We start from the raw sequence: 26,121 nt of genomic DNA, 5'->3' as shown, positions 1-26,121 counted from the left end.
TACAGGTTGGAATGAATGCGATCTTGCCAATGACTTACTGTGTGTAGCCAAAATCTTCTGTTCTGCTGAGTTTGTCAGATTGCTGACAATCTTGAGTTTGACCCCGCGGGATTTCAAGTTGAGCAATCTCTGGAATAAAAGATGACCCTGAGGAAATGGTATTAGGCGTTTAGGCTTTTTTTTTTCCATCTCAGTGGGTCAAAACTCATTAAGCCGGGGACACATAATCTTCAAAATAATTAAAGTTTTCCCTTTTGGACCACTTGGGGGGGAAAACAAAGGATACATTGACTTCATACCTGTCGTCCTGTGCTCTGCATGGGTTCTTTTTCCGAGGGCCTCAAGTTCCAGACCGGTGACACTATCTGGATTGAATGCTTAGCTTGGTCCAGGAGGGTATGGAAGCCAACAAATAGCGGCAAATTCGGTCTGGCATTCAGGTGTTGTTGAAGATCCTCGGGGATTGTCTCCATCAGGACAATGCTGCAATATGGCCACATGAGCAAATCAACTTTCTTCTTGTCTTCTCATGTGATACTTTCTAAACTGCGTGTGTTGTTTATCTCACCGACAGTCAGTGCGACAATTCTCCTCTGTGATGCCATCCTCGCCGTCCCCCCAAATATCCACGGAGGAGAAGATAAGCACCAATAGCACAGCAAAGCAGCATAGCAGTGCAAAGATGGCAATGCACTTCTGCTGAGTCTGACAAGTCAGAGACACACAAACGCCGCAACTTAGAGTAGAAAACGCATCATCGTCTTCGAGGGAGAAGACGGTTATGCAAAGACAACAACATGGCACTTCATTTTAGGAAAGGAAAGTAATGAGCCAATAATGTTAATTTCCTCAATCAATACATGGAGAAGGTTTTGGGATCGATAAACAACCCGCGTGTATGTTTGTTGTATTGGTCAGGCAATACTGCAGCTTTGAAAAATATTGAAACACCCACAGATGTAAGGAGAAGTTTTGGCTGCAAATAATTGACTTGTCTGTACACTGCCAGCTTTGTTGTTCAAGCATGTCCCTCTTGAAAGAGATTTTATGAGCGCCGTTATCACGCTCCAGGCCAATGTGGTGGAAAATTAAAGGTCATGTTTGTGTACATGAGCGTACATTGTGGCTGTATTAAAGGTGTGGGGAAGTCGGCGTGGTGCATGATAGCCCCATTGTTGTGATGCTTTCTCCTCTCAAGCCTTGATATTGCCGTTTTAAAAGTGCAAGTGACGTGTTTTTGGTTTTGCTTACCACTGCACAATTTCATCATTGCGTTCAGTCAGAAGTTCAGTCAGAAAATAACAATGATGTGGAAACTTGATATAACTTTAAAAAATGTCTTGAGATTATGTGGGCTTTCCCAGTGTGGCCAATTAGAGCAGATTCTTTTTTGGGGGGCTATGTTTGCTCAATTCTCACAACTCTTTGTACTTTTGAGTATGAGATAGCTCGAAGAATCTCTGAAGAAGTTTATTCACCACTATTACAACAGTGTCAGGACAATGTTTAATTGGGCACTCTTCCCTCTCTGTCTCAGTTAATAAGGCTGCTGTGGCACATTGTGTGTTCTGTACTCTCTTTTAATCTCCAGTGAGATTTTCATTCGTCTAACCAGAGGAAAAGACTGCGTTTGACATGCAGATATGCATAAGAAATCCCATTGAAGAAAAGTTCCCCTGAGCCCTGGGATGTTGGAAAGGTTATTTTTGTGCTGAATCATCTCCGACTCAGGAACCGAAAAGAAATTGAATATGGAAATAAATGTGAGTTGCTGAATGGATGACACAAAGTTACATTATATTCCAAACATAGTCCAGACATTCACAGTGACACTTAAACTCCATGGCAACGATGAAGTCAAGAATTTACGTATTAAATACATGCGTGTACGCGAGTGGCGATTGGAAGCGTCACCTTTATGGGTTCTTGTCCGGTTGGTCCTGCCATGAGTGCTGCACTCCTTCAAACTTCTGTCACATCAGACCATCTGCTTCATCAGTTCGTTGGTCTCTCAGTTAGCTCTGCTCCATTTTCATACTTTCACATTTCCTCATGCATATGTTGCACCGACATCCTGAGGCGATGTCTTTGTGTTTGTCTATGTGTGCACCTCACGTCCTGCTCTTATTTGCAGCTTGAAGTGTGTGTGTGTGTGTGTGTGTGTGTGTGTGTGTGTGTGTGTGTGTGTGTGTGTGTGTGTGAGCAGTACAGAATGAGCAAGTATGCAGCTCCATGCTGACTCAACTGTGAGAGAGATGGAGGCAGAGCAACCCACCAATGCAAAGCTGATTCCTTCCTCCATGCCTCCCTTTTTAATCTTGTTCCGACACCGTGATACAACCTAAATTGGCATACACCTGTCAGGAAGGCTGCAGAAGCCACGGTCGGCTTTACGCGGGTGCAAGAAGGGGTCTTGCCCCCTCAAATCAAATCAGCACAAGAAACCTCAACTGTCTTTCTCCTCCACTCTGTGCTGTGTGCTGACTGACTGACTGACCTTCCCGCCAGTAAACACCCAATTAGGATTTACGCTACGCAAATTAGGCTACAAATTGCTAGATTCCTGTCCCTCGCTGAGACAGGCTTAAATGAAACTGTACAACTTGGAGGAAGCAACGCAGCAGGATTAAATGCATACTAGTGATTTCTGTCAATCAACCACACTTGTACAGGATGAGAATGCCCGTTGCAAGAAAGACAGAATGAGAGCAAATGACCTGTTGTGCCTAACTGCTGCCAGTTCTGCATCACACACACACACACACACACACACACACACACACACACACACACACACACACACACACACACACACACACACACACACACACACACACACACACACAAAACCCGAAAAAAATCTACATTCATCATGATTCCTTTTTGTTTGCTTGAGCAAAGCCTTGGCAAATCCTTCTTTTTTTATGTTATTTATATATTTTTAGGCCTAGTGACGGTCTAATAAGATGGTTATTAAAAAATTGATAAGGGATATTTAATCTCCCCGCCCCAATATGATCATCATTATTATGATTCTGATCTCTGATCTTCTGGCATCAGGTTAGATGTTAGGAGGGTGATTGCCAACACGCCGCTGCTGGCGGTGTCAAACGTACAAGTTTTGTTGGGCTTCATTCTGAACATGCTGGCTCTGACTTTTAACGCGCTTAATATTTTTGAAAACAATAAGCTACAATCGCTGACTATCCAACTGGTTGGAGAAGACTAATAGGAAAAAAACATCCATATCAAAATGTATTCAGACAAATAAGAATCCGATCCAAATCACAGAGTCTTCTCAGTCCCAAAGTGATCTACTGTTTTCCAATAGGAAGGAACGTATTGTGAATACAACTTGATAACCACTCCCGTAAAGAAAACATTTATCATCATCATCAACAACAAGAACAACCAAGATTTCCAAAACAAATGATAAGGATATCTTTAAAGCAAAGTGGCACCGGCACCGCAAGTATGCGACTTTGGGATATCACAGGGTAGTGGAACACAGTCGCGTCTACTGTGAGTGTTTGAGCTGCTCAATGCATGTTCTCTTCTCGATGACAGCGCAAGAGGACAGCCATAGCAAGAATAGAAATGTCTGAGTCGCAGGAGGGAGATTTGACAGCATTTACACACGTAAACCATTTTCAGACTGAGGACTCATGATAAAAGAGCTTGTCTGACTTTGTTAAATCATTCTTTGTGTTTTTGACATGATACCTAAATATCCATTAAAATTTACATATGTTTAAAAAACCCCAATTTGTTAAGGTGTTGATTGGGACATTGAGAATAATGGTGATTCAAGATGTGTCTTTTTCAATTTATGAATTTCAAAAACTCTTTTCCAAATCCATTTTGAGTATTTTTGTTTTTGTATTACTTACCCAGACCTGCAACTTTTACAAACATAAAGTTTACCCCATATAACGGAATACATTTGCTCACTCTAAAAATGAAATAAAATAGTTCTTCATCTATCTATAGTCTGGTTCTCCTCCCAAGGGTCACGGGCGCACCGGAGCCTATCCCGGCCTGTCAACGGGCAGTCTTTACGAATGTAAATAATAATAATTTTAGTCTTTTTTAAAATTTGGCTTTTAACTCGGTTTACAAAAGAGCTCTTAATCCCCCCCCCCCTCCAAAAAAACCCCCAAGCAAACAAACAAAAAAAAAAAACCCCTTAGTATATGCCAGTGAAGGGCGTTTCACCGTTGGTGTCTCACCTTCACACTTGAGGCCCAGTGGCTGATTGCAGTGCAATCACAGCAAGTATTGGCTTGATTCTTTGTGGTCGATGTTACTGTTGTATCAAAGTCAAAATGATATACTGAATGACGACTGACTGGGCGCAATGCCATTTTGCTATGCAGCTGGGCCACGAGCCAAATGCTTTAGTTTTAGATCCAGCATTAAAATTAAAAAAAAAAAAATCCTGTGTTTCTGTCCGGTTGAGTAAGCTGCATCAGTGAGTGTCTGCCTGAAGCAGGGCACTACATGCTCAGTGCAACCACCATCACAGGCTTCTGTCAGCTAGATTTACTGAAAGCAGCTATCAATCTCAATGTCCACTCTGGGTGGATAAGCACAACATTTACACGTGATGCGCACGGGTTTGGCCATTTAAATGCATAAAATTGCGCTTTAATGGCTTTTGTGGGAAAAAAAAATCCAGTTGTTTTCAGCAGTGCAACAAAAGTATCATTAATACCAAGACTGGAGAACAGGGTGCGAATTATCATTTGCAATATTATTCTCCTTTTCACGTATTAAATGATTAATACTTAAGTAGAATGCTTAATGGCATGCATTAAGCCTTTCAACAGCTTCACATTACCAGTTTATATTAAGCCATCAGAAGCAACAGCAAGTATGTTAGTATCATACAATTAGTGCAGGGTTTTGCAAAATTTGGATTTGATACATAACGGCAACACGTATGTTTTTTCACTCTAGTATTTCAACTCATTGATGTTCTCATGTGAATCTCATTCCCATCGATGAATAAAACTGACAAAAAGTGTTGAGAAAAACAATATGAAGAATAACGCGCTTCCTATACAAGAAGATTCAAACCTGCCAATCCTTAAATGGGTCCTTCAATCATAATCCAGTTTGTTGTATGGTTTAAAGATATATCAATATAACCTTTGAATGTCAAAACCGCGTAGAAACAAGCCGATTTGAATTCTGCGCTCTTTTGACGTAGTATCGCGACTCATTCAAGCACGGGCCCACTTTGTGGTTGCTACACCCCCACTCAACTCGGGGAAAAATGACTGCCGGTGACACGGACTGCATCCAAAACGTTGTATCAGAGTGCACCAGTCGCAGAGTAGTTGTGGAATAAACTGCTTCAATTGATTTTTGGAGAAACTCCAAAGCATTTCGGAAACCAGAACTGTGGGATGGCTTCGTCGGGTCAGCCAGCTTTCATAGACGCAACAAATACTGGATGTGTGGCCGTGTCGCTTAAAACCGAGAAATGTATTTGTGGCGTGTGTGAACGCTTCGGTTGTCACCCTCCATGAAATTTGCAAATCACCGCGCAATGCTGGAATTCTGAATTCCGAAAGAGTCAACACAGTGAGGAGGCGGCCGGCCACAATACACCCGCATGTCGGCAGCTACCAATCAGAGGAAAGCCGTCTTCAACGTTATCTCATCAATAAAGACAACAGAGACCCAGTCGCAACACAGCTTTACATATTGAATATTTTCTTTTTTTAATAAGAATGAGAAAGCGGGTGTGGCATCTTTAAGAAGTGTGTGTGCGTGCACTGGATGTGTGGTAGCAATGAGGAAATTAGTGATCAATACCTCATCTGTGACAACAGATCTCAGCCTCTGGTGTCTTGTGTTAAATTTCGTCTGTGCTGGAGTTGATGCACCACAGGCATTTGGAGCACTTCCAGTGGACGTAAACCTGACTCCATGTTGCACTTTGATACTGGCTGGATGGTTTCCTCTAGCTTTACAGCCTTAAACACTTTTGGAATCGGATGCTAATAGCAACTCTTACAATCACAACTTCAAATGTTCATGTAATGTACAGAAACATTCTAAAAGTGATTGACCTGACGGAATGTCACTTGAGAAAGAAAAGAAAACAAGCGGGGAAAAAAAAAGTTTGAAGCATTGCCTTACCTTCTCTAGTTTGTCTTTACGGCGCAGAAAGATGGTTGCACAGTAGCCCTGTTGTTGGGCGGCACTGAAGCTGCTGTTTTTCACTTGGGACAGATCAGGCAGCAGCGCTGGGGGAGCCTCCTCGTGCCCCCTCGACCTTGGATTATTTGACAGTTCCATTGATGGCCTTTGTGTCTGTCCCGCCTGCGAGGCCACAGACAGTCTGCCTCAAGCTACCTTAACAGCCTCCTTCTCTTTCTGTCATTTCGAGCTGCGATTGCTTTTTGTATTTCCATGAGCCATCTGACTTGCAAGCTGCAGCGCTCCCCTGCGCTCTGTTTGTGGCCAGAGCACCAACGCCTTCTCACACTTGTGAAGGAGGGACGCTGTCTGTGTGTGTGTGTGTGTGTGTGTGTGTGTGTGTGTGTGTGTGTGTGTGTTTGTATGTGCATCTCATTGGTCTACTAGCAGGAAGGGAGGGGTGTGAAATGGGCCTCTGGACATGATGGAAATGCAACAGGAGAGGCTGTAGTCGCACAAAGTGGAGCTTAATCTGATTGAGGAACATCTGATAAGAATCTTAGAAACGGGAGAAACACACTGAAGTCCAACTACGACATCTATTTTCTCAATTACTGAACTGCATAATATAATTACAGGGCAAACTTGACCTCAGAAACATCTTGCAGCGAAGGCCACCATATCCTTGCTGATGATGTTTGAGATTTTTACATTTTGCATAATTTAGTGCTACGCAAAGGCGCTGGTGTGAGAGGCACTTGCTGCCTTCAGTACACTGAATTTGGTGGAAACAGAGACAGATCCCTATTAACAATGATCGTTACATGAAAAAAAAATTGTAACTTGTGTATAGCTGAGCTACATGTTGGCTAATCATGCCCAGCACACTCATAACATCATTACCAAAGTAAAAAACAACGTTTAGAATAGTGAAAAATGAAGGAATGTTAGGATTGTTTTTTTTTTCCAGATATGAGTTGAATCAATGAGCCATCGATTGCAGCATGCTAAATGGAATTGGCCGTGAATTTGATCACTGTGATTAGCTGGCAAAACCAGTGCATGAGGTAAAATTGAGACACAAACGCAAAACAACAGCAAAGAAAATGGCATTAGCTAGTAAATTAAGCTCAACAAAACGATTTTTCCTCAGACTGGATCTTGCTTGTATTGTGGGCAAGGTTCCTTGTGCATGTGAGGCATTGGCACAAACAACAGATAGGCCCCGTCCACCCACCTGAAGGTGAAGGGAGGCTCCCCTCTTGTCCACTGGGGTGAACCCCAATATACAGGCGCCAAGCAATAAGTATTCCCAAATCTGCTTGATGCTTTTCACAGTGTGGAGGATAAGTGCCCAAGCCCTCTCGAGAGGACTGGTACCAGAGCCCAAGCTGTGTGTGGAGGCGAGCCTGACTATCTCTCGTCACAGCTTCTCTGCTTCATAGATGAGGATCGGACTGCCAAAATCCCCCGCCTTTTGCCACCGCCCAGCTCATAATGCCTTTGGGCCCTCCCACAGGTGGTGAGCGCTTGGCAACGGGGCCCATATTTCCTCTTCGGGTTGTGCCCAACCTTGTTGCAGGCTAGGCCAACAAGCCCCACCTCCAGGCCTGGCTCCAGAGTGCTGCGGGTCTGGGCAAGGGAAAACGTGGTCCATTTTTCTCCTCATCGTAAGGGGTCTTTTGAGCCGTGCTTTGTCTGGTCCATCACCTAGGACCATAAAATCCCAGACAATGTAGGTCCGAGGATCACAGTGATACAGTACACCATGCTTAGGTGATGGCTCACGGAAGTCCATCCATCCATTATCCGAACCGCTTAATCCTCACTCGGGTCGCGGGGGGTGCTGGAGCCTATCCCAGCCGTCTTCGGGCAGTAGGCGGGGGACACCCTGAACCGGTTGCCAGCCAATCGCAGGGCAGACACAGACGAACAACCATGCGCACTCACACTCACACCTCGGGACAATTTCGCGTGTCAGCCTGCCATGCATGTTTTTGGAACGTGGGAGGAAACCGGAGTACCCGGAGAAAACCCACGCAGGCCCGGGGAGAACATGCAAACTCCACACAGGGAGGCCGGAGCTGGAATTGAACCCGGTACCTCTGCACTGTGAAGTCGACGCGCTAACCACTGGACTACCGGGCCGCCCCGCTCACGGAAGTGATTGGGAAAATATTATAGTTTCCTTCATTCAGTGTATGAAAAGACTTTTAGAATGCCACCACATTCGCAGAGGTTTTTTTGTCTTGTGTTGCCCCGAACCTTTTGGTCGTACCATGAGTAGCCCCTCATTCGTACATGTTGATGAAAAATAGAACGTAACTGTAACAATTGGTTGGGAAACACTGTCCTATGCTGCCATTTAGGAAGGCAAGTTAAAAGCTCATTCATATGCTGCTGATGATGCAGCATCAAACACAGCTGAGAGGTTCTTTGGGTCAAGGGGAAAGCTGGGGGGCAAAGCCGCAACCTTCAGGTTGTGAGAAAAACATTCAGCCGGCCGAGACAAGATTACTCTTCTTGTGCTAAATCTGTTGGGGTTGATAGTGAAACGACATGCTAGATTTGGCTTGCCATGAATTCTTTCCACTACAAACACACAACAGGAACACTAAAAAGAAGACTAAACAAGGCCGATTACCACCTGTTGGACATTATTAAACGACTGCTTTTTACTAATACTCCAGTTACTAATACTAGAGTTTTGTCTTTTTTTTTTCTCTTGACAAAACAAACTATCCGACCGTTGCTTAAAGATCTTTACCGTTCATACAAATGTAGTTCACATCGTGTTTTAAAGCCAACTGAAATTGACTTTGTCACGGCAATCTAGACCGCAAAGCATCTGGAAGTAAATCATTAGAAATATTATTATTATTTGATGATAATGATCATGATTTTTAAATGTTGTTTTGCAGTTTGGCCAGGTGTGTGCAATCCCCTGAGTTACGAACTAGGTAATTTGGCAAATGAGAAAAGTATTTATATGACCAGCGTCCGAACAACAAATTTTGTATTACTCATTTGTGACATTGGGTGTTGTTGTTTTGACAAGACAGGTGCCACTGTCATCAATCAAAGAAGAGTCAAGTCAATGAAAATTGACCGACCGTGAACAATATCTGGTGATGCAGGTCACGCGCCATCGTCGGTAAAGGTGACCTGCTTGTTTGTTTGTTTGTTTGTGTGTTTTTTTTAAATATTTTTTTTTTGTGAAAGTGAAACTGATAGGATGCATAGGGCTCAGCATACACGCACATCAAAATATATAATAATAACAATATTAACACGCACCCAGACACACAAATCATTTCCCTCTACACCCACGTATTGGGCACCCCTGATTTCGAGCCACCTGCAATAAAAACAAAATGCGTGTTGTAAATGAAAAAAAATCTGTTTCAGCTCCAAAGTCACATTGTGGTATCCTTGTGTCACACCTTTGTTGATAAAACATTACAGGTACACTCGTGAGGGTCACTTAAGAATGTAAAAGTAGGACTATCATGCATTTTATTGGAAACAAGGCAAACAATACACGGGTATTGTGAAGTTAACAACTGTACTAAAATCATGAAAAACATTATTTTCTTTTACAAACCATCCAAACCAAACTTTTTCAAAATCGTCAACCAACAAAGTTCACTAAGTGCTGATCACAAAATGCAGTTAGTAATACTTGCTAAATTTGTTAGGTAGAATTTGATCCGGTTACATTCATGTGTAAACGATAATGTGATGAAAATCTCTCCATCCCTCCTTTGCATCGTTGCAGGACTTGGAGGTAGACCATGTCTATGCTGGTTCAAACACAACACTTCAGTATAAAATAATTGGACATAACTTTTCCCCCAATGACTGCAACCTTGCATACGTTTTCGCCAAACCACCACCGCAAATGGAGCATTAGAACGGGCATCTTCTCATCCTTTACACCCCAGTATTGACATAGACCAGCTTCAACAAGTGCAAAGAACCTACTTTGAAGAGTCCCTTGCTATCTTCTTTATCATTTCTGCTCTTTTACTGGAATGATTGCCTGAGTTAGGGCACTTGTGACAAAATACTTAAGGGAGAAGAAAATCTTTCTCGGAGCTACATTGGACCTTTCTATTCTACCAGGTTGCACATAGTTTTCACATGGCAAAGGCATGTACTAGTTTGGGATTTGACCCTAAGAATCAGACACAAGTTAAAGACTGTACATCTCAGTTCTTATCGCACACAAAAAACTACCGTAGTAGATTCTTTTTTTGACACCTTTGCACAGACCTTTCTTGTCAGGTTACACTATTTATTTGCATTGATAATGACAAGTCACTGGACAAAAGTTTATAAATCACATACGTGACTTTGGGTGATATACTGTAACTGTACCAAAAAAAAAAACAAGTGCAAAGAAATTGTTTTGCATCAAGAAAGAAATTAAGTAAACCATAGCAAATGATCAAGTCACTTTTCCAGATTCAAAATCTGTACTGTACTGACAGATTATGTCAAAATTGTGAATGCTTCTTGGAGATTCTGATTAAGTATGATATAATGGACACATTTTGGAAGATGCTTCCAGTGCTGTCAACTATCCACTGGTGTGTGGGGACCCTTTGACTTGCTGTGCTACCTGTAAACACTCTGACAGTGCATGCAATTCACCGAGGGCGACTTCATGCCTTGAGTCCAACAACGCACAAGAAGAAACCTCTCCTTCGGCGGTAGGAGCTGATTCCGCCTGGTGAGTTGCAGGACTCTTCTGGTCAGCCAACGGGCTGGTAAGGCCCAGGCTTGTCAGAGCATCCAGGGTCCCGTCTGGATCCACCATCATATCAATCACTGGCCAAGGAGAACAAACATCCAAAAAGTAACTAACGGTAATTGATATGACAAGGTCCTATTAATTTACATGTGACATCAATTTCTTTTCCTCTATCTATCTATCTATCTATCTATCTATCTATCTATCTATCTATCTATCTATCTATCTATCTATCTATCTATCTATCTATCTGAGAGCTGTGAGTACTATACCGAACTAAATCGAACCATACTACTCTGTTGAAAATAAATATAATCATTTTTCCATCATTCTCAAAAAAAGATAAACTTTATTAGATACATACCAAGAAGTTGTCTTTCCACTCTCTTGAGGTCTTGAATGATAGTGGAAATCTCCTGGCAAAAAACAAAAAAACAAAACAAAACAACATGCACAAAGTCGAGTGAAGTCTGTAGTTGATCTTGCATGCAAAATAGCACAATTATTGTCCTTGTTTGTGCATAAGAACACACTCATCCCTTCTTTCTTCATGAGCCCTCTCACTGTCTTCAAGATAAGCGGTCTGGGCCGTCCACATGCCAGAATTTAGAACCATGCCACTGTCTCTGATGAGTTGAACTCTCCAACTCCAGAGGCCCCCCCCACACACACACAAATATGACTGCTACTAAAAGTAATATATCCATCCATCCATCCATTTTCCGAACCGCTTGATCCTCACTAGGGTCGCGGGGGGTGCTGGAGCCTATCCCAGCCATCTCCGGGCAGTAGGCGGGGGACACCCTGAATCAGTTGCCAGCCAATCTCAGGGCACACAGAGACGAACAACCATCCACGCCCACACTCACACCTAGGGACAATTTAGAGCGTCCAATCAGCCTGACATGCATGTTTTTGGAATGTGGGAGGAAACCGGAGCACCCGGAGAAAACCCACGCAGGCCCGGGGAGAACATGCAAACTCCACACAGGGAGGCCGGAGCTGGAATCGAACCCGGTACCTCTGCACTGTGAAGCCGACGTGCTAACCACTGGGCTACCGGGCCGCCCCTAAAAGTAATATATATATATATTATATTTTATGTTTATTATTACAGAGAACGGATTTTCTACTGAATGACACTAATTCCATTCAGTGAAAAGCGATTGGATTACTCCTCTAAACAGATTATAAACAACATCTCCCATTGCTGAACCCATAATAAATTGCCTTTCATGCTCTGTCAATTTGTATTAATCTAGACCACAGTGACACCAGGCAACATAACGTTAAACTGTCTCACTGTGTCGTCTTGACAGTGCTGGTGCCATGAATGGACCTCGAGTATATACTAGCCACTCCTTCAAGCCACAAACAATCGAATTTGAACGAAATGAAGAAACGTCGGATTTCATGACAAGGATTTTCACCTTGTTGGAGCTCTTCAACAGCAAGGAGTCGTGCTCTGCCTGAAGTGTGCTCTCAATCTCTTCCCATTTCCGGTCTTTATCCTTGAAAAGGATCCTTGAGTTGGAGAAGAAGTAAAAATAGGTACAAGCGAAATACATGAATGATTATTTTTAATACAGCCCTGCCCACCGGGATTTTGAATACCATAATTTCCTTAACATGATGCGCAATGTGGTAGCAATGAAGGAAAAGCTTGTGAGTTGTCATCCCGAGTGTGATAACGAATAAAATTTGCATTTGGCTGGTGGTGCGAGCCTTTGTGATGTGTCACTCATATTGGTCGAGCTGGCCTAGTTTCAGCAAAAAAAAAAAAAAATCAAAGGAAAATCCAAAAAGGCACATTTCAAGAGTGAATGTATTTCCATCCTGCACTTCTCAGTCCTAATAACTATGATATCTGAAACCTTCGTCAACAGAAGTAAGTGCTTATTGAGAGGCGGTATGACGCTCACCTGATTTTGTTGGCTGTTTTGTCGACAGATTGTCGTATTCTGTTTGAGAGCTGATTCACAGATGGTAGGAGTAAGCTGTCTAGCGTCATTGCCTGGCGGGGGAAAACATATATTTTTTGAAATTACAAGGACATGAATAAACTGCTTCAAAGATTCATTGAACTGCTGCTACACTCTACATCAATACTTTCGATAAATATCTAAGAAGAGATCTTTCTTAAACATTTTCCTTGGGATTTTGGCTGATTTTCAATCCATGAGACATCTACGCTTTAAAACCATATATTAAGCATGGCAAATGACTTGACCCTTTTAGTTATTGTATATGTACAGTATTTGTTGAGCACTTCCTCTAGTTGTCAGTTTATCTTGACGTATGCTGGAAAGAGAGAGGCAAACTTAAATGCTCAAGGGCCACCTTGGATTTTTGATTCCAAGCGCCAGGCCAGTCCTAGATGAGAGTTAAAAAGTCACAAAAAGCATGTAAAATAGTTCATTTTAATCATACAATGATCATTTACTCACTTATGAATGAATGCCATTTTAAATGTTTTGAAATGTAATAAGATTTACATCTACAGTACATGAAATCAATTAACCAAGTATTTCATGAGAAAAACCTGAACCAATTTCAAGAAATAACGCAAACAAAAAACCCACATGAAACTCGATGCCCGCTCAGCGAAAACACATCCAAAGCTGTTGTGTGTGCAGCCGGAAGTAACGCTTGCACACACGCTTCTCACAATCACAATTCTAACAGCAGCCACCTAGAATTTTTGGCAAAAACAAACAAACAAACAAACAAGTTACAGTACTCTGGATCACTTTTTTTGTGTAGAAAAACCCCAATTAAAAAATACATGTAGACAAAATAAAAAACATCTGAAAAGGATTTCTTCTTCAGTGGAGGGGCTGTTGTCCTTCTTCATAAGGAAGTGTAATTTCATGTACTTTTGTATTGAACTGTATTCATTTTCAATCACACAACGAATTAAATTAGGAACTTGAGGTACCATTGGACCGGCATCATTATGGTACACTTCCTCAGCAATGTTCTTATTATTGATGCCATTTTGCATGTACGGGTACATTTAGCGAGTGCTTGTTTTGTCAAGAGTAAACAAAATAGATTTCAGTACAGTTTCCGTGTTTTACTGGAGGTGATGCACACTACGATGGTGAACTATTGTCTATGTTCCAAGTGGACTCACTTCATCGCGGTTCCATGTTTGTCGACGAATGGAGCGAGATCCCTGTGGATTGGAGGACCTCTGTCTTATTTCAACGGACTTCCCATTTGCTTCCAGAGCAGTGCTATGATCTGTGGAGGGACCCCCTTGGTCCAAGCGGTCGTCACATTCCTCCAACTATAACAGAATACAAATTCATTTCATTGCAATTATTTGTTTTATTTTGCATGACTACTACGTCCATATTTTGCTGATCAACTACAGTTAAATATTTGGACAATACCACGACTCCAGGGTCAGTGGCCGCAGGGCTGACTGAGTCAATCTCTCCAGCTACATCGTGAATCTCTCTTGCAAGCATCGCTAGGTCTTTGGCAAGGTCCTGGCTAATCCTGTTGAGCAAGTATAGATACCAAATGTCACTTTTAGGATGTCAACCAACCATTTACTGTCATACTGAGAACACAAGACAGGGAAACTGCAAGGTTAAGATTGAACAACCGGATCCGTAATGAACCAGACACGTCTGCTACCTCACAAGAGCATCATTTGCTTTTTATGACTCTTATTCCAAAGGAACCAGTTGTGTGAATGGAGGATTGTGGTGAGAAGAGAAGAAAAATAGACAAGTAAGCACTCACATTCAAAGAGAGTTTTTGTTGTTACCTTATAAAGTACTGCTATTCACGTCCTTTGACATTTGTAATTTAAGAATTTTAAAAGGGAGATGCCTGTGGTTCATCTGTGACACAAATCATCTTTGCATAACGTTACACGTTTGTAAGTTACTTTTCAAATGGTGTCAAACTTATTTTTGATGCTTGTATTGTAAAATATTAATGTGGCCATATTTCCTGTGCAATTATGAGCAAAAGTTTGATCCTTTAAGATGAGTGGGATATGGACTGGCAGGCAATATGTGTTCATGTAAAACACTGCACACCACAAAATTAATTATTTTGGATTTATTAAACCGTTGAAACCAGAAGTTTATTTACACTAAATAAAAAGACACACATGACATTAAATCAGACGAAAAAATTTCCTGTTTTTGTTAAATTAGGATGACCAAAGTTATTTCTATTTGCCAACTGACTTTTTTGAGCAAATGTTTCCATCACTTTCCTCAAAGTTTAAGAAGAAGAAGTTTAAAAACAGTAATATCACCATGCCTTTTTTATTTTTCAATATAAGAAAACCCAGATGATGATGTCATGTCTTTGGATGGTTCTGAAAGGTTTATTTGACAAGGCCTGAGTCATTTTGTCTGTGTACCATGGGGAAGTCAAAAGAAAGCAGCCAAGATATCAGGAAGAGAATTGTGAACTTGCTTAGGTCTAGTCGTCCTTGGGTGCAATTTTCATATGTCTATAGGTGCCAGGTTCATCGATTTAAACAATTATATGCAAGTACAAATACCACTCAGAAAGGAAATGTCATGCTTTGGTCTAAAATGTGCATATCAAGCCAAGAACCACAAAAGACCATGGAAAGATGCTGACTGAAGCTGGTAAGAGCGTATCATTAGCCACAGTGAAATAACTACTGTTCTGACATGGGCTGAAAGGCCACCCTGACAGGGTGAAGCCATTACACTCCCCAGTCCCTGCTAAAAAAAAACCAAACAAAAAAACCCCCTACAGATTATACTTCACACATACACAACAGGGACAAAGAACTTAATTTTTGGAGACATGCCCTGTCATCTAATAAGACTAAAATTGAACAGTTTGGCCATATTCAGCATTGTTAAATTTGGAGGGATAAGGGGGAAGCTTACAAGGCAGAGAACACAATCTCAAACTGTGAAATCTGCAAGTAGAAGCATAATTCTGTCTAGGTTGTTTATCTGTTTTGTTGCAAGAGGAGCGACAAATTATATTAGCAGTTAAACGGATTGATTTGGTTACATACATGGAAATACATGCATGTCTCCAATGCAATAGTAATCCTCAACTAATAAAGTTACATCAAACAGTGTGTTGCTATATCCTTTATCAGTATTATTCTCAGTAAGGCTCTTATAATTCTTGAAAGTTTTAATCTGGTCAGTTAAAACTAAACAGGAACCTACACCTATGTATTATCATTTCTTAATGGTAATACAAAAGGCTGCCCCACACCTTAAAATATGACATATCAGTTTCCATCATCTTATGTTTTCAAACTCCACTTACATACCTGGCTATCTCTTCACTGTGCGCTGTCCAGTCTCTCATATATTCATCCTGATCTCGAGATGCTGGCTTCAGGCCTGCAGAATTAGGAGCAGTTGGCCCTGAGCCTCCAAGCTGTGCCACTCGCATGGCCGGAACTGGCCGTGCCTGGCCCTGTTTGGACATATGGCGGTTGGATCCGTAGTCATCTTCTGAGGTGGAGGCATACTCTACAGGCACACGGCGCCAACGAGTGCTGGCTATGGAAAGAAAAACATTTAGACAATGATTGAGAGTTTAAGAGTTGTTGATTTGAACAATATCAATAAAAAGGGGCAAAGGCAGACACATCTGTGAAAGACAGACATCAACTAAGTAGTATATACTCACAAATACCTGCTGGTCTGGCCTGTCCATATGAGGAGGTGGGTTTACTTTTGTCAGGGAGCTTGGAGGCACTGTTCGCCCTGGCTCTGGGTCCGCATGCAGAGGTCACATTGGACCCTCTTAGTCCGTGTCTAATAGCATAATCACCGGCAGTACTTCTAGCTCCCAATCCTCTACTCCTGGTCACGGTAGCTTCCGAGTCACTCTGGGCAGAAGGAGAACCAACCCTTGGTCTCCTTGGCTGTGCCAGAGCCTCTATCCTAGACATTCCTCTTTTTGTCAGACCTGTCCTGGATGTGGAGCTAGTAGTTGAGGCCTCGGAGGCCACAGACATCCTGTCCAAATCTACTGGTTCAGTGTCGGTTGAGTCACCAAGTCGGGCTCGCCTCAGGATGGATGCCCTCGTGGGCCTTGGCTTGGGTGCACTTGTGGTTTTACTGGCTGTAAGAGAAGCAGGTGCTTGGTTGATCTTAGCCCTACTGGACTTAGTGCTGGCCCCCACTGTAGTGCTTTCTGTTTGAGTTCTGGCCCGTGAACCTCCGGTTTCCTGTGTGGTAGGCCGGGTATCACAGAGAAGTGAATTTGAGTTGATATCATCATCTGTGAGGTCCAGAGAAGTCCAGGGGTGCTGAAGACCATGTGTTCTGGTCTTAACCCTCTTGTCCTGTGTCTCTCGACCAGCAGCTGTGCCTTTGTTGTTTGAGGACACAACGGTTTTCTGCTTTTGTTGTCCAACGAGAATTCGCCGTTTTTGAACCATTTTCCTTGCTCCATCAGCCTGGCTCACTGTACTAGTTGTGTCCACATCTGACTCTGGTGACATGGAACCTTCAATGGACTGACTTGGCGGATCACCTTGGTCTGATACAGTGGTCTCTAAGAAAGCTGCCACTGCCTCAGAGTCTTTCTGTAGTATGTCACTGTCGATGGCAGCCTCCCTACTAGGGGGTCTGCTTCCCGTGGGTCCATCAATGCGAGGAATCAGCTCAATGGGTACATTGGAGCTTGGTTTCTCCACAGTAAAACTCTCCTGTCTCAAAAAAGGTTTACCAATGGCCTCTTTGATCCTCTCTTCCTTTTTCCTCTTCTGCACTTCCTCTATTCTCCTCTCTCCGCTCGTCTTTGGCCGAGGGGGGAGCTTAGTCATCGCACCTGTTTGACTTGTTCTCCCATAACTGCTGCCCTGTGACTTGGCTGATGAAGAATGACTAGGGCTGCCCTGAGCAGGCAAAATTCCCTCTCCTGCTGTCTTCCCCTGCTGGCTCTCCTTCTCTTGCAGTTCCGTGTCCTGTTTCTCTCCCATATCTGTGTGCATGCCACAACTTGGAGTCCTCCTTCCTCCTTCTTCATCAGGTACTTTTTGACCAGATGAAGCAAAGTAATGGCTGGGTTTACTTACGTCTGCTGAAAAATAACATACAGTATTTGCAATATTAGTTCTCAAATGTGTGTCACTGGTGTGCGTGCAGTGCTTTAAAAAGAGGTTTATTCGTAGACTGTCTTTACACTTTCTAAACCAAATGCATTTATGTTATTTGTACTCAAAGGGAGACATTGATTGCCCTTGGTCATACTTAAGTACCTTTATCGGTAACTAAACTTTGACTCTCGCCACCAGATCCCTCAGGGTCTGTCCTGATGTGGCTGGCAGCGAGGATAGCCCACTGTGAGACCCAGCGAGGACCACCAACCACCAGTTCCTCAGGCAGTATCTGGAAAAAGACAGAATGGGAAATATACTCAACAGGATTCTAAGGCAAACCTCAATCTGAAACTACAATGGGAGTAGTGTGCAGCCATCACTTAAAGCTACTCTGGAACAATATAATTGTATTCAAATGAATCCATCCATCCATTATCTATTCCACCGATCCTCACAAGGGTCAGCGTGCTGGAGCCTATCCCAGCTGTCTTCGGGCAGTAGGCGGGTTACACCTTGAACTGGTTGCCAGGGCACACATAGCCGAACAACAACACATGCTCACAATCACAGCTAGGGACAATTTAGAGTGTTCCATGAACCCACCTTGCATGTTTTTGGAATGTGGGAGAAAACCGGAGTATCCAGAGAAAACCCATGCAGGCACGGGGAGAACATGCAAACTCCACACAGGGCTGGAATCAAGCCCATGACCTCTGCGGAGTGAGGTGGATGTGATAACCAGTCGCTACCTTGCTCCCTATTCAAATTAATAATCATCCATCCATTCGTTATTTACCACGTATCCGTAATCGATTCGTGGAGGCAACAGCTTTTTCCAAGGACTCCAAAAAGGATGGGTACTCTGAACTGCTGTTTGATGTATAGGCAACAAACAACAATCAAGACCCGGTCCCCCACCCGAAAGCGGTACTCTCTCATCCACCAGTGTGAACCCTAATATACAGACACTGAGATGGGGGCCAATGAGCATGCCCACACATGCTCAGTACCTGTCACCGTGGGCAACTTCAGAGTTGAAGAGAGTCCAACCCCTCTCGAGAAAACTTGTAACAGAGCACAGGCTGTGTGGAAGCAAGTCCGACTATGTGAAGTCGGAACTTCTCTGCCTCGCACATCAGCTCCGGCTCCTTCCCTGCAAGAGAGGTGACATTCCATGTCCCTCGAGCTAGCTTCCGCAGCCGAAGCTCCCCGTCTTTTTTGCACTTTGCACTCAACCCCTTTGGCCCCTCCCATAGGTGGTGAGCCCATTGGAAGGGGGACCCACATTGCCTCTTTGGGCTGAGCCTGGCCAGGCCCCATAGGTGTGGGCCTCGGCCTGGCTCCAGAGGAGGGCCCCGGTGACCCGCGTCGGGTAAGAGAAAACGCTGTCCAATGGTTTTGTTCATCATCAGAGTCACTGAGCCATGCTTTGTCTGGTCCATCACCTGAGATCTCTTTGCCATGTATGACTTTATCAGAGGCATAAAGCTCCAGAGACAACTTAGCTCCTCAGATCATTGGAACACATTGGGACATAAAATGAGACCAAGGCAAATCATTTCAAAACTTTCTCCACTATAATGTGAACACTTACCTGTACAACTTAATCTAGAAGGCAAGTAAAAAGAAACAGCTGAGGTGATGTGGACACGATCTTATCATTGGGGATGTGGCTGCATTTAGAATTAACCAGTCACAGTCACACCCATGTTACTGTAAATATAAGTCAGCACACACCTGCCACTGTTTGAAGTGCCTCCGACTTACCTCACATCCATTTCAGATGTTCTAGTTGGCTTTTCTTGACATTTTTGTTCTTTCTAGCTGAAGCCTTAAGGTTATATGCTCACACTGACTGGTATTTGGAACTGTTCAGTGATACTCTCCACTCTGTCTAAGATCCCATTTCTAGCTGGAGACAGTAAGCCCAGAAAGCATGATACTGCCACCACAATGATTCACTGTTGATATGTTCTTTTGGTGATAAAGCACTCGTGTTGTATTGAGAACTCTGGTTTTGCACCTCTGTTTCCCTGAAGCCAGGTTTTCCTCCATCTCTAGCAGCAGACCTCTGGGAGGAGAGGGTCTCTTTTAGGCCTGCACTCCCCACGCTGGAAACATGCAGAGCCTCTAGTTCATCTACACCAAACACCTAAATTATACAGAGGAAGAATAACCATTTGCACTGAACATGTTAAACTTAATGACATCACATGCTGTTTCTCCTTTCCCACCTTGTCAATCATTTTTCGAGCCTCTTCTTCTTCATTGTCACCATTTTCCAGGTCAATGGTATATGTTCCTCTGTCGCTGCCATCATCTGCGCGTTGATAGCACTCATCACGACTACTTTGTTGGTGTGGTGCAGCGCTATGTTGCCTTTCTACAAAGCTAGCTGGCACTTTTGTACTTGAAGACCTACGACGGCGAGCTGGACTTTGCTCCTCCGCAAAGAGCCCCTCAGGCACATTAGCGCGCCCTTCCCTGATCTTCATTCCTGCTCCGCCCCAAAGCCCCAAAGGGCGCTCCTCCAGAGCAGCAACCCTGCGTTGTTCTCCAAGTGCGTTCTCTGAGTCGCTCTGTGTGCCATCCTCATGTTTGCTGTCTGGCATAGAAGAATGGTGAATAAGCTTAAATCGAGGGCAGCATAATTTTACTCAAGTGGTGGCGTATGTACATACAGTACCTTTCAGACTCCTCAGTTGAACAGGTACATCACTCTTCACACTTTCCCCACCATCTTCCGCAGCTGTTTCTTTAACAGTCAAAGGCAGCTCATTCTGGGCTAGCCAATCAGCAACTTTGACCTCTGCGGCCACCATGGCTGTCTGAAGTGGACTCAGTTCCTCTCCCACTCCCCTTTTTGGACGTGGCCTTGTGTCTAAGCCCAACTTTGCCACTTGATCTTTGACCGTCACTTTCCCTGATGCTCCGGGGTCAAATTCAATGGTGTAGGATGCATGACCATGGACAGGCTCGGCAACAGATGAAATAGTGCCCTCTTGATTTCGAAACGTGGCCTCACCAATTGCTTTACCTTCTAGGGGGCCATCTTTGTTTGGGATTTCAAAGTAGCTTGGCTCCTGAGTCGAGGGTATTTGCAGGGCAGACTTTGGCATTTCCGCACTCTTCTTTGTGTCTGTCAGACCAAACATGATGGCATGGTGGTTCATACTTCACACTCTAAACTCTGGTCAATTTAGATTATGAGATTGATAAAAAATATTGTACTTTTGAAGCTCCATACACAAGTAACAGAAATAGGACACTGGATTTAAGTTTGTTATGATGTCATGTGCATTAGTATATAAAATAGCATGTTGGCCAGTATGAACCTGTTTGAGGTTTTTCACGAGTTCTCTCAGAATTATGTTCTTCAGGCCTTCCAGAGTGATTATCAGCGTCCCCATCACCCCACCAGGCAGGCTGTCCATAAAGGGGTGTTCCCCTGTGCAAAACTGCTACATCTACAACAATAAAAGTATAGGTTTCATTATGATTTGTATGGGTGAAGCAGCAACATGACCAGAACGAAACAGTAGGACATGTACAAGCAGACAACTGGAAAGTCAAAGCACTGCAATCACTCAGAAAGCATTGCAGGCTGCGTCCTTTGCACCATGGCCTGGCAACTAACCGGTCATCTTTTCTTCCACCCTGTTGGGCTCTTTAGCAGAGGCCGCCTCACACATTGGTGCGGCTGCCTCAGAACGTTTGACTTCTGATTTTGATGACTCCCCCTCGAGAGGCCTTCTCTGGCTGAGCTGAAGCTGGCTGCTAAACTTCTCATGCTGAAAGGAGGGGAAAAGCAGTGGCATGAGAGGAGAGGAGTAAAAAAAAAAAGAAAAGCAAATATCCAGCAGTGTTTGGAGATAATACTGTCATGTATTTTTGGGTTAAAATAATGCAGTGACCAACCTGCCTCTTACACCTGAAGATTTCAATGAGGTACAGTACAAGAATTGCAACATTTCTCCATATGGAGAGGCAGTCTCACCTTTAGAGCCTCTTCCGGTATGTGCAGCTCTCCGCGAACAACCGTGAACAAGTTTGTATGTGGGAAAAGTTAAGGTGAAAGACAGCCAGAACAGTATTTCATGGTGAGAAGCATGTGGTGGTATTCTGATCTGACATGCAACAGAGTGCAGGAGAGTGAAGCATTTCATGTTTCAGAGTTGTTCAAATAATGTGGCCTTCTGCTGTGCTGCTGCTTAATAGAGGATTGAAGGAAAGGCTCAAAGGATATCGTAACCAAACCTCAGTTTGTCATCGATCTTCAGTGTGACATACATTTGCTCCTGTACTCTGACATCATTGACAAAAGTCTGCGAAAACACAACAATGTGATTGAGCCAGCATTACACCCATAATTTTGACACAAGCTATGAGAAATCCAATTTGCCTCACAAATTTGAATCTTTACCAGGATTAAAAAAAAAAAAAAATCCTGTTCGAGAAGTAAAAATAAATGTTTACATTTTAGTATTATTGTGGTTAAAGTTTTCCATGACAGTTTATTCACTGAGATGTGTTTCAAATGTTTCTGTCTCAGTGCCTCATGTAAAATATAAATGACATTTATATTTTAAACTTATTAGAGACATATTTTAACTAAAAATGGCTTTAATAATCATGAAATGATTTGATCATTTTTGCAGTATGTACAGTACATTCTTTTTCAAGAAAAGGTACCATTGAACGGAGTCAAATGACTGGAAAAATTAAATGCATCTCAAATCAAAATGATCACTGCCAACCAGGAACTCACCCCATTCAAGCTGCCCAGGTCCTTAACTTTGTGTTCATCTGTATCCGCCTCGTAGTTGATGACAGCATGTTGTTTGTCCACACTGCGGGACTAAATCGCATAAAATCCAGGCAATCACTTTAAGCAAAGACAATCTCCCTATCCGATTATAATACAGGGAGTAAAGCTCAGTATCACTCATCTGTACCTGCAGCATGAGTTCACAGTCATCTCTCCCCACGAAGATCATCTCTCTGGGGAGACGATGACGTGTCCCACTGCCACTCACAAGAAACCAGGACGTCAGACTCATAGCTTCCTTTCAAGATCACCTTTGACCTTTATTGCATCCTGCTGAAAAAGAAAGATTTTGGAATTTAAATCAACGTCACAACCTTGGGAACATCTACGCAATTTAATGATGTCCAAATAAAAGAGCTGTTTCAAATAGAATACATGTTCGGTGTTGTATGAGAGATGTTTTCATGTTACCAAACCAGCAACGAGCCACATCGCTCACCGAGCGGTTATCATATTTGCCTCCCATTTTAGAGGTTCTTGGCTGAAATCTTCATTCGGTCTTGGTCAATTCTATCCTCTACAATGCCCATATGTGTAAATGTGAGTGTGGATGGGTTGTTTGTTTGTGTGCCCTGTGATCAGATGGCAACCGACTCCAGGAATACCAAGCCTTTTGCCCAAAATCAGACGGGATCGCATTTTCTGCATCACTTATGCTTACGAAGCCTATTACAGTTAACAGACATTAACAAAATTACTGAAACTGGAAGTGAAGTCACATTTTTGTGAATGAAATTAAATTAAAATGACAATGCTTAAAAAATAAAAGAACTACATGAAACGACATATTTCATTCATAAAACTAACAAAAACTAACTATAATTATCGTGAAAGTGTCCTGCCTTTTCACATTTTTCAATTACCGGTAATACCCTACATGAACTGTTGGGGTTCTTTTTAAATGTGTTTGTTTCAGTCTTGCTGTATGTCTGTACAGAAAAAAAGAGGGTCAAACAGACATTGGAGAATTGTAGTTTACCTTACTTTATGATTATTACTGAGAGAACCGTTTTTTTTAAAATCCTGCACTCAACAATTCAAATAAAACTAATACCGACTAAACTAAAATGAAGTATCCCCCCCAAAAAAAATAATAAAATTGAAAAAAAAAACGGATCTAAAAACTAATTAAAACTCACTGAATTTAAAAAACAAGACAAAACTAAATAAAAAATAATTATCATGAAATGGTTCAATGATTTTCTGCACCAACTGTACAAACTGTCATAGTAATGTATTCTACCACTGATCACTTTTGCTCTGCTTGATGCTTTGCACATTGTCTCACAGTTGTCACTGGGTGGTACCACTGCACTACGGTTCACTTACATTACGAAATGTCCTTCCATACCTATTTGTCATGTCCTTGTTTGTGATGATACTAATGCAGCGTGTTATACCGGAGACAAATTCCTTGTGTGTTCTACATACTTGGCCAATAAAGATGATTCTGATTCTGATTCTGATTCTGAAATGTTCCAAAATATAATAGAGTAACCATGATCCTCACTGGGCTTGATGGTGTGCTGTAGCCTATCCCAGCTGACGATGGGTGAGTGGGGCACAACCTGAACTGGCCACTAGCCAAGGGCGCATCGATGCATATATTGTAAATATAAAATATGAAAGACGAATCACTCTGTCTCAAAGACACTGACAACAGGGGGTGAGGACAGAGTGACTCCGAAAAATAATACATTTTACATCAAGACTGGCTAATACGCTGAGTCAGAGCAAGTCCGCCAAGCAAACATTTGCACACATGGTCCAGAGAGAGGCAGGATGGCTTTCTTTAAGACCCTCAGCTGTGCTCCCCTTGAAGCTCTTCTATAAACAGCATACACTATATAAGCAGAAAATGAACAACCGCCAGTAATTTGACTCAAACTATCAGCTGGGCTGCCTGAACGCTGCAATAACATCACCAACAAACAGGCCTCATTGCTGACTCATGGCTGAATTCATCAGCTATGTCCAAGTTTGTCCGTTCAGTATCTGGCCCTGATTTTACACCATCATTTTTTATTCCCTCCCTCCCATTGAGGAGGTGTGGGACTGGCACCCTGGCTACAGTGACCTAGTTGCCCCCTTTAGAAGCTTGACTGCACATCCATGCTGAGATGTACTGAAACTCTCCTCTGATGATGACAGCACATCAACTGGGCTCGCGGGCGGATGCAGCTGATGGCTAGTCAGCCAATGACAACCCCTGAAAATTAGCCCACTTAGGCCATCTTTCACAATATTCCGCCGAGGAAAATTCGATGTTAATAATCACGTAAGACCACAGACTTCACTGTTTATACATGGCTTCGTATTTAACACGAGCGTTGATTGCAGTGTTACATCCGGAATCTACACGGAGGTGCAGTATTGATCCTCGTACATACAACCGCCCTGCTTTACACTTGCCGCGACGTTTCGATGGTGGTACAAACATCGTGTTTTGTAAAACAGCAATAATTCCTTCACAATTATTGTCTGCTGTTAACCCAACATTGTCCAGGTTTGGTCGACACACAAAGCTAGCTTTCTCACAAGGCGCATACACATGCAGCGATGCTCATCTAACCGCATCTCTCCGGAAGAACGAAACAAGTCTCTCGCATCAGGACCAGGACACTTTGCTGGAAAACACTCCGGACGGAACAAACATGCCACTCACCAGCTGCTGCCAGGGTGATCACCATCCGATACGCACGAGATTTATGGATTGAGCTGAAGCTGTTCGTGCTTCTTTCTCAGTACTGGCCGCCAAGCCCAGGAAGCGTTACAGTGCCTTCGCCTCACAGTGGCGCTGTGTGCTCAATTTGGAGAACACGATACATGATTACTTAATATTACAGTCGAAAGACAAGCGCACTGCCACCTATATTATGAACCAACAAAAGTAAAAGAGCATTTTCAATTCGTATTATTTACGTTTTCTTTTACAGTGGTGCCAAATTAAAACAAGAAATGTAATATAATGCACTACCAATGGTGAATTGAATTGAATTGTGTTTTGATTGGGTCGTTTCGCATTCCTGTAAATAAATTACACATGTCGTTATGAAACAATTCTCTCTCTCTCTCTCTTTACATATGTATATTTTTAGACACTGGATGGCGCCAAAGGATCAAACTTCTTTTGTGGATGCTTATTGACGCTCCATTACCAAATCAATTAGCGCTCAATGTGAATTCTAATTGAATGGAAATGGTTCGTATATATGCATTGGAGACAAAAAATATTTTGTTTCCACTTAAAATACTATTCAACTTAGTAGGTCAATGTGAGCAATTTCTTGACTGTATCCATTTCAT

At 42.8% G+C, this 26,121-nt stretch overlaps 2 protein-coding genes across 2 annotated transcripts in view; both read right to left on the bottom strand.

Annotated features, from left to right (window-relative positions):
* Positions 1–6,506, bottom strand: part of pld5 (phospholipase D family member 5) — a 13,061-nt gene extending 6,555 nt beyond the window's left edge. Inside the window, exons 1-4 of the mRNA XM_086121084.1 lie at positions 6,151–6,506; positions 569–705; positions 300–483; positions 39–147 (exon numbers count right to left, since the gene is read on the bottom strand). Coding sequence (XP_085977210.1) covers positions 39–147; positions 300–483; positions 569–705; positions 6,151–6,309 — 589 coding nt within the window. The 5' untranslated portion in view covers positions 6,310–6,506. The remainder of the gene's footprint in view (positions 1–38; positions 148–299; positions 484–568; positions 706–6,150) is intronic.
* A 3,146-nt stretch (positions 6,507–9,652) lies between these two features.
* cep170ab (centrosomal protein 170Ab) lies at positions 9,653–25,579 on the bottom strand. The gene is made up of 19 exons (XM_086120950.1): positions 25,481–25,579; positions 22,943–23,088; positions 22,756–22,845; positions 22,234–22,312; positions 21,985–22,043; positions 21,625–21,778; positions 21,323–21,454; positions 20,674–21,126; positions 20,222–20,592; positions 20,011–20,139; positions 18,147–18,276; positions 16,574–17,968; positions 16,203–16,437; positions 14,305–14,413; positions 14,043–14,198; positions 12,829–12,920; positions 12,337–12,430; positions 11,271–11,322; positions 9,653–10,983 (listed from the first exon to the last, which is right to left on the bottom strand). Exons 2-19 carry the CDS (start codon positions 23,045–23,047, stop codon positions 10,733–10,735), a joined length of 4,086 nt encoding a protein of 1,361 aa, XP_085977076.1. The 5' UTR covers positions 23,048–23,088; positions 25,481–25,579; the 3' UTR covers positions 9,653–10,732.
* Between the last annotated feature and the right edge of the window lie 542 nt (positions 25,580–26,121).

This window comes from Hippocampus guttulatus, chromosome 9 (genome assembly GCF_054856545.1).
Source record: "Hippocampus guttulatus isolate MCC_2025c chromosome 9, RoL_Hgut_1.0, whole genome shotgun sequence".
In the NCBI taxonomy this organism is placed as follows: domain Eukaryota; kingdom Metazoa; phylum Chordata; class Actinopteri; order Syngnathiformes; family Syngnathidae; genus Hippocampus; species Hippocampus guttulatus.
This window is presented reverse-complemented; position numbering and strand designations above follow the sequence as displayed.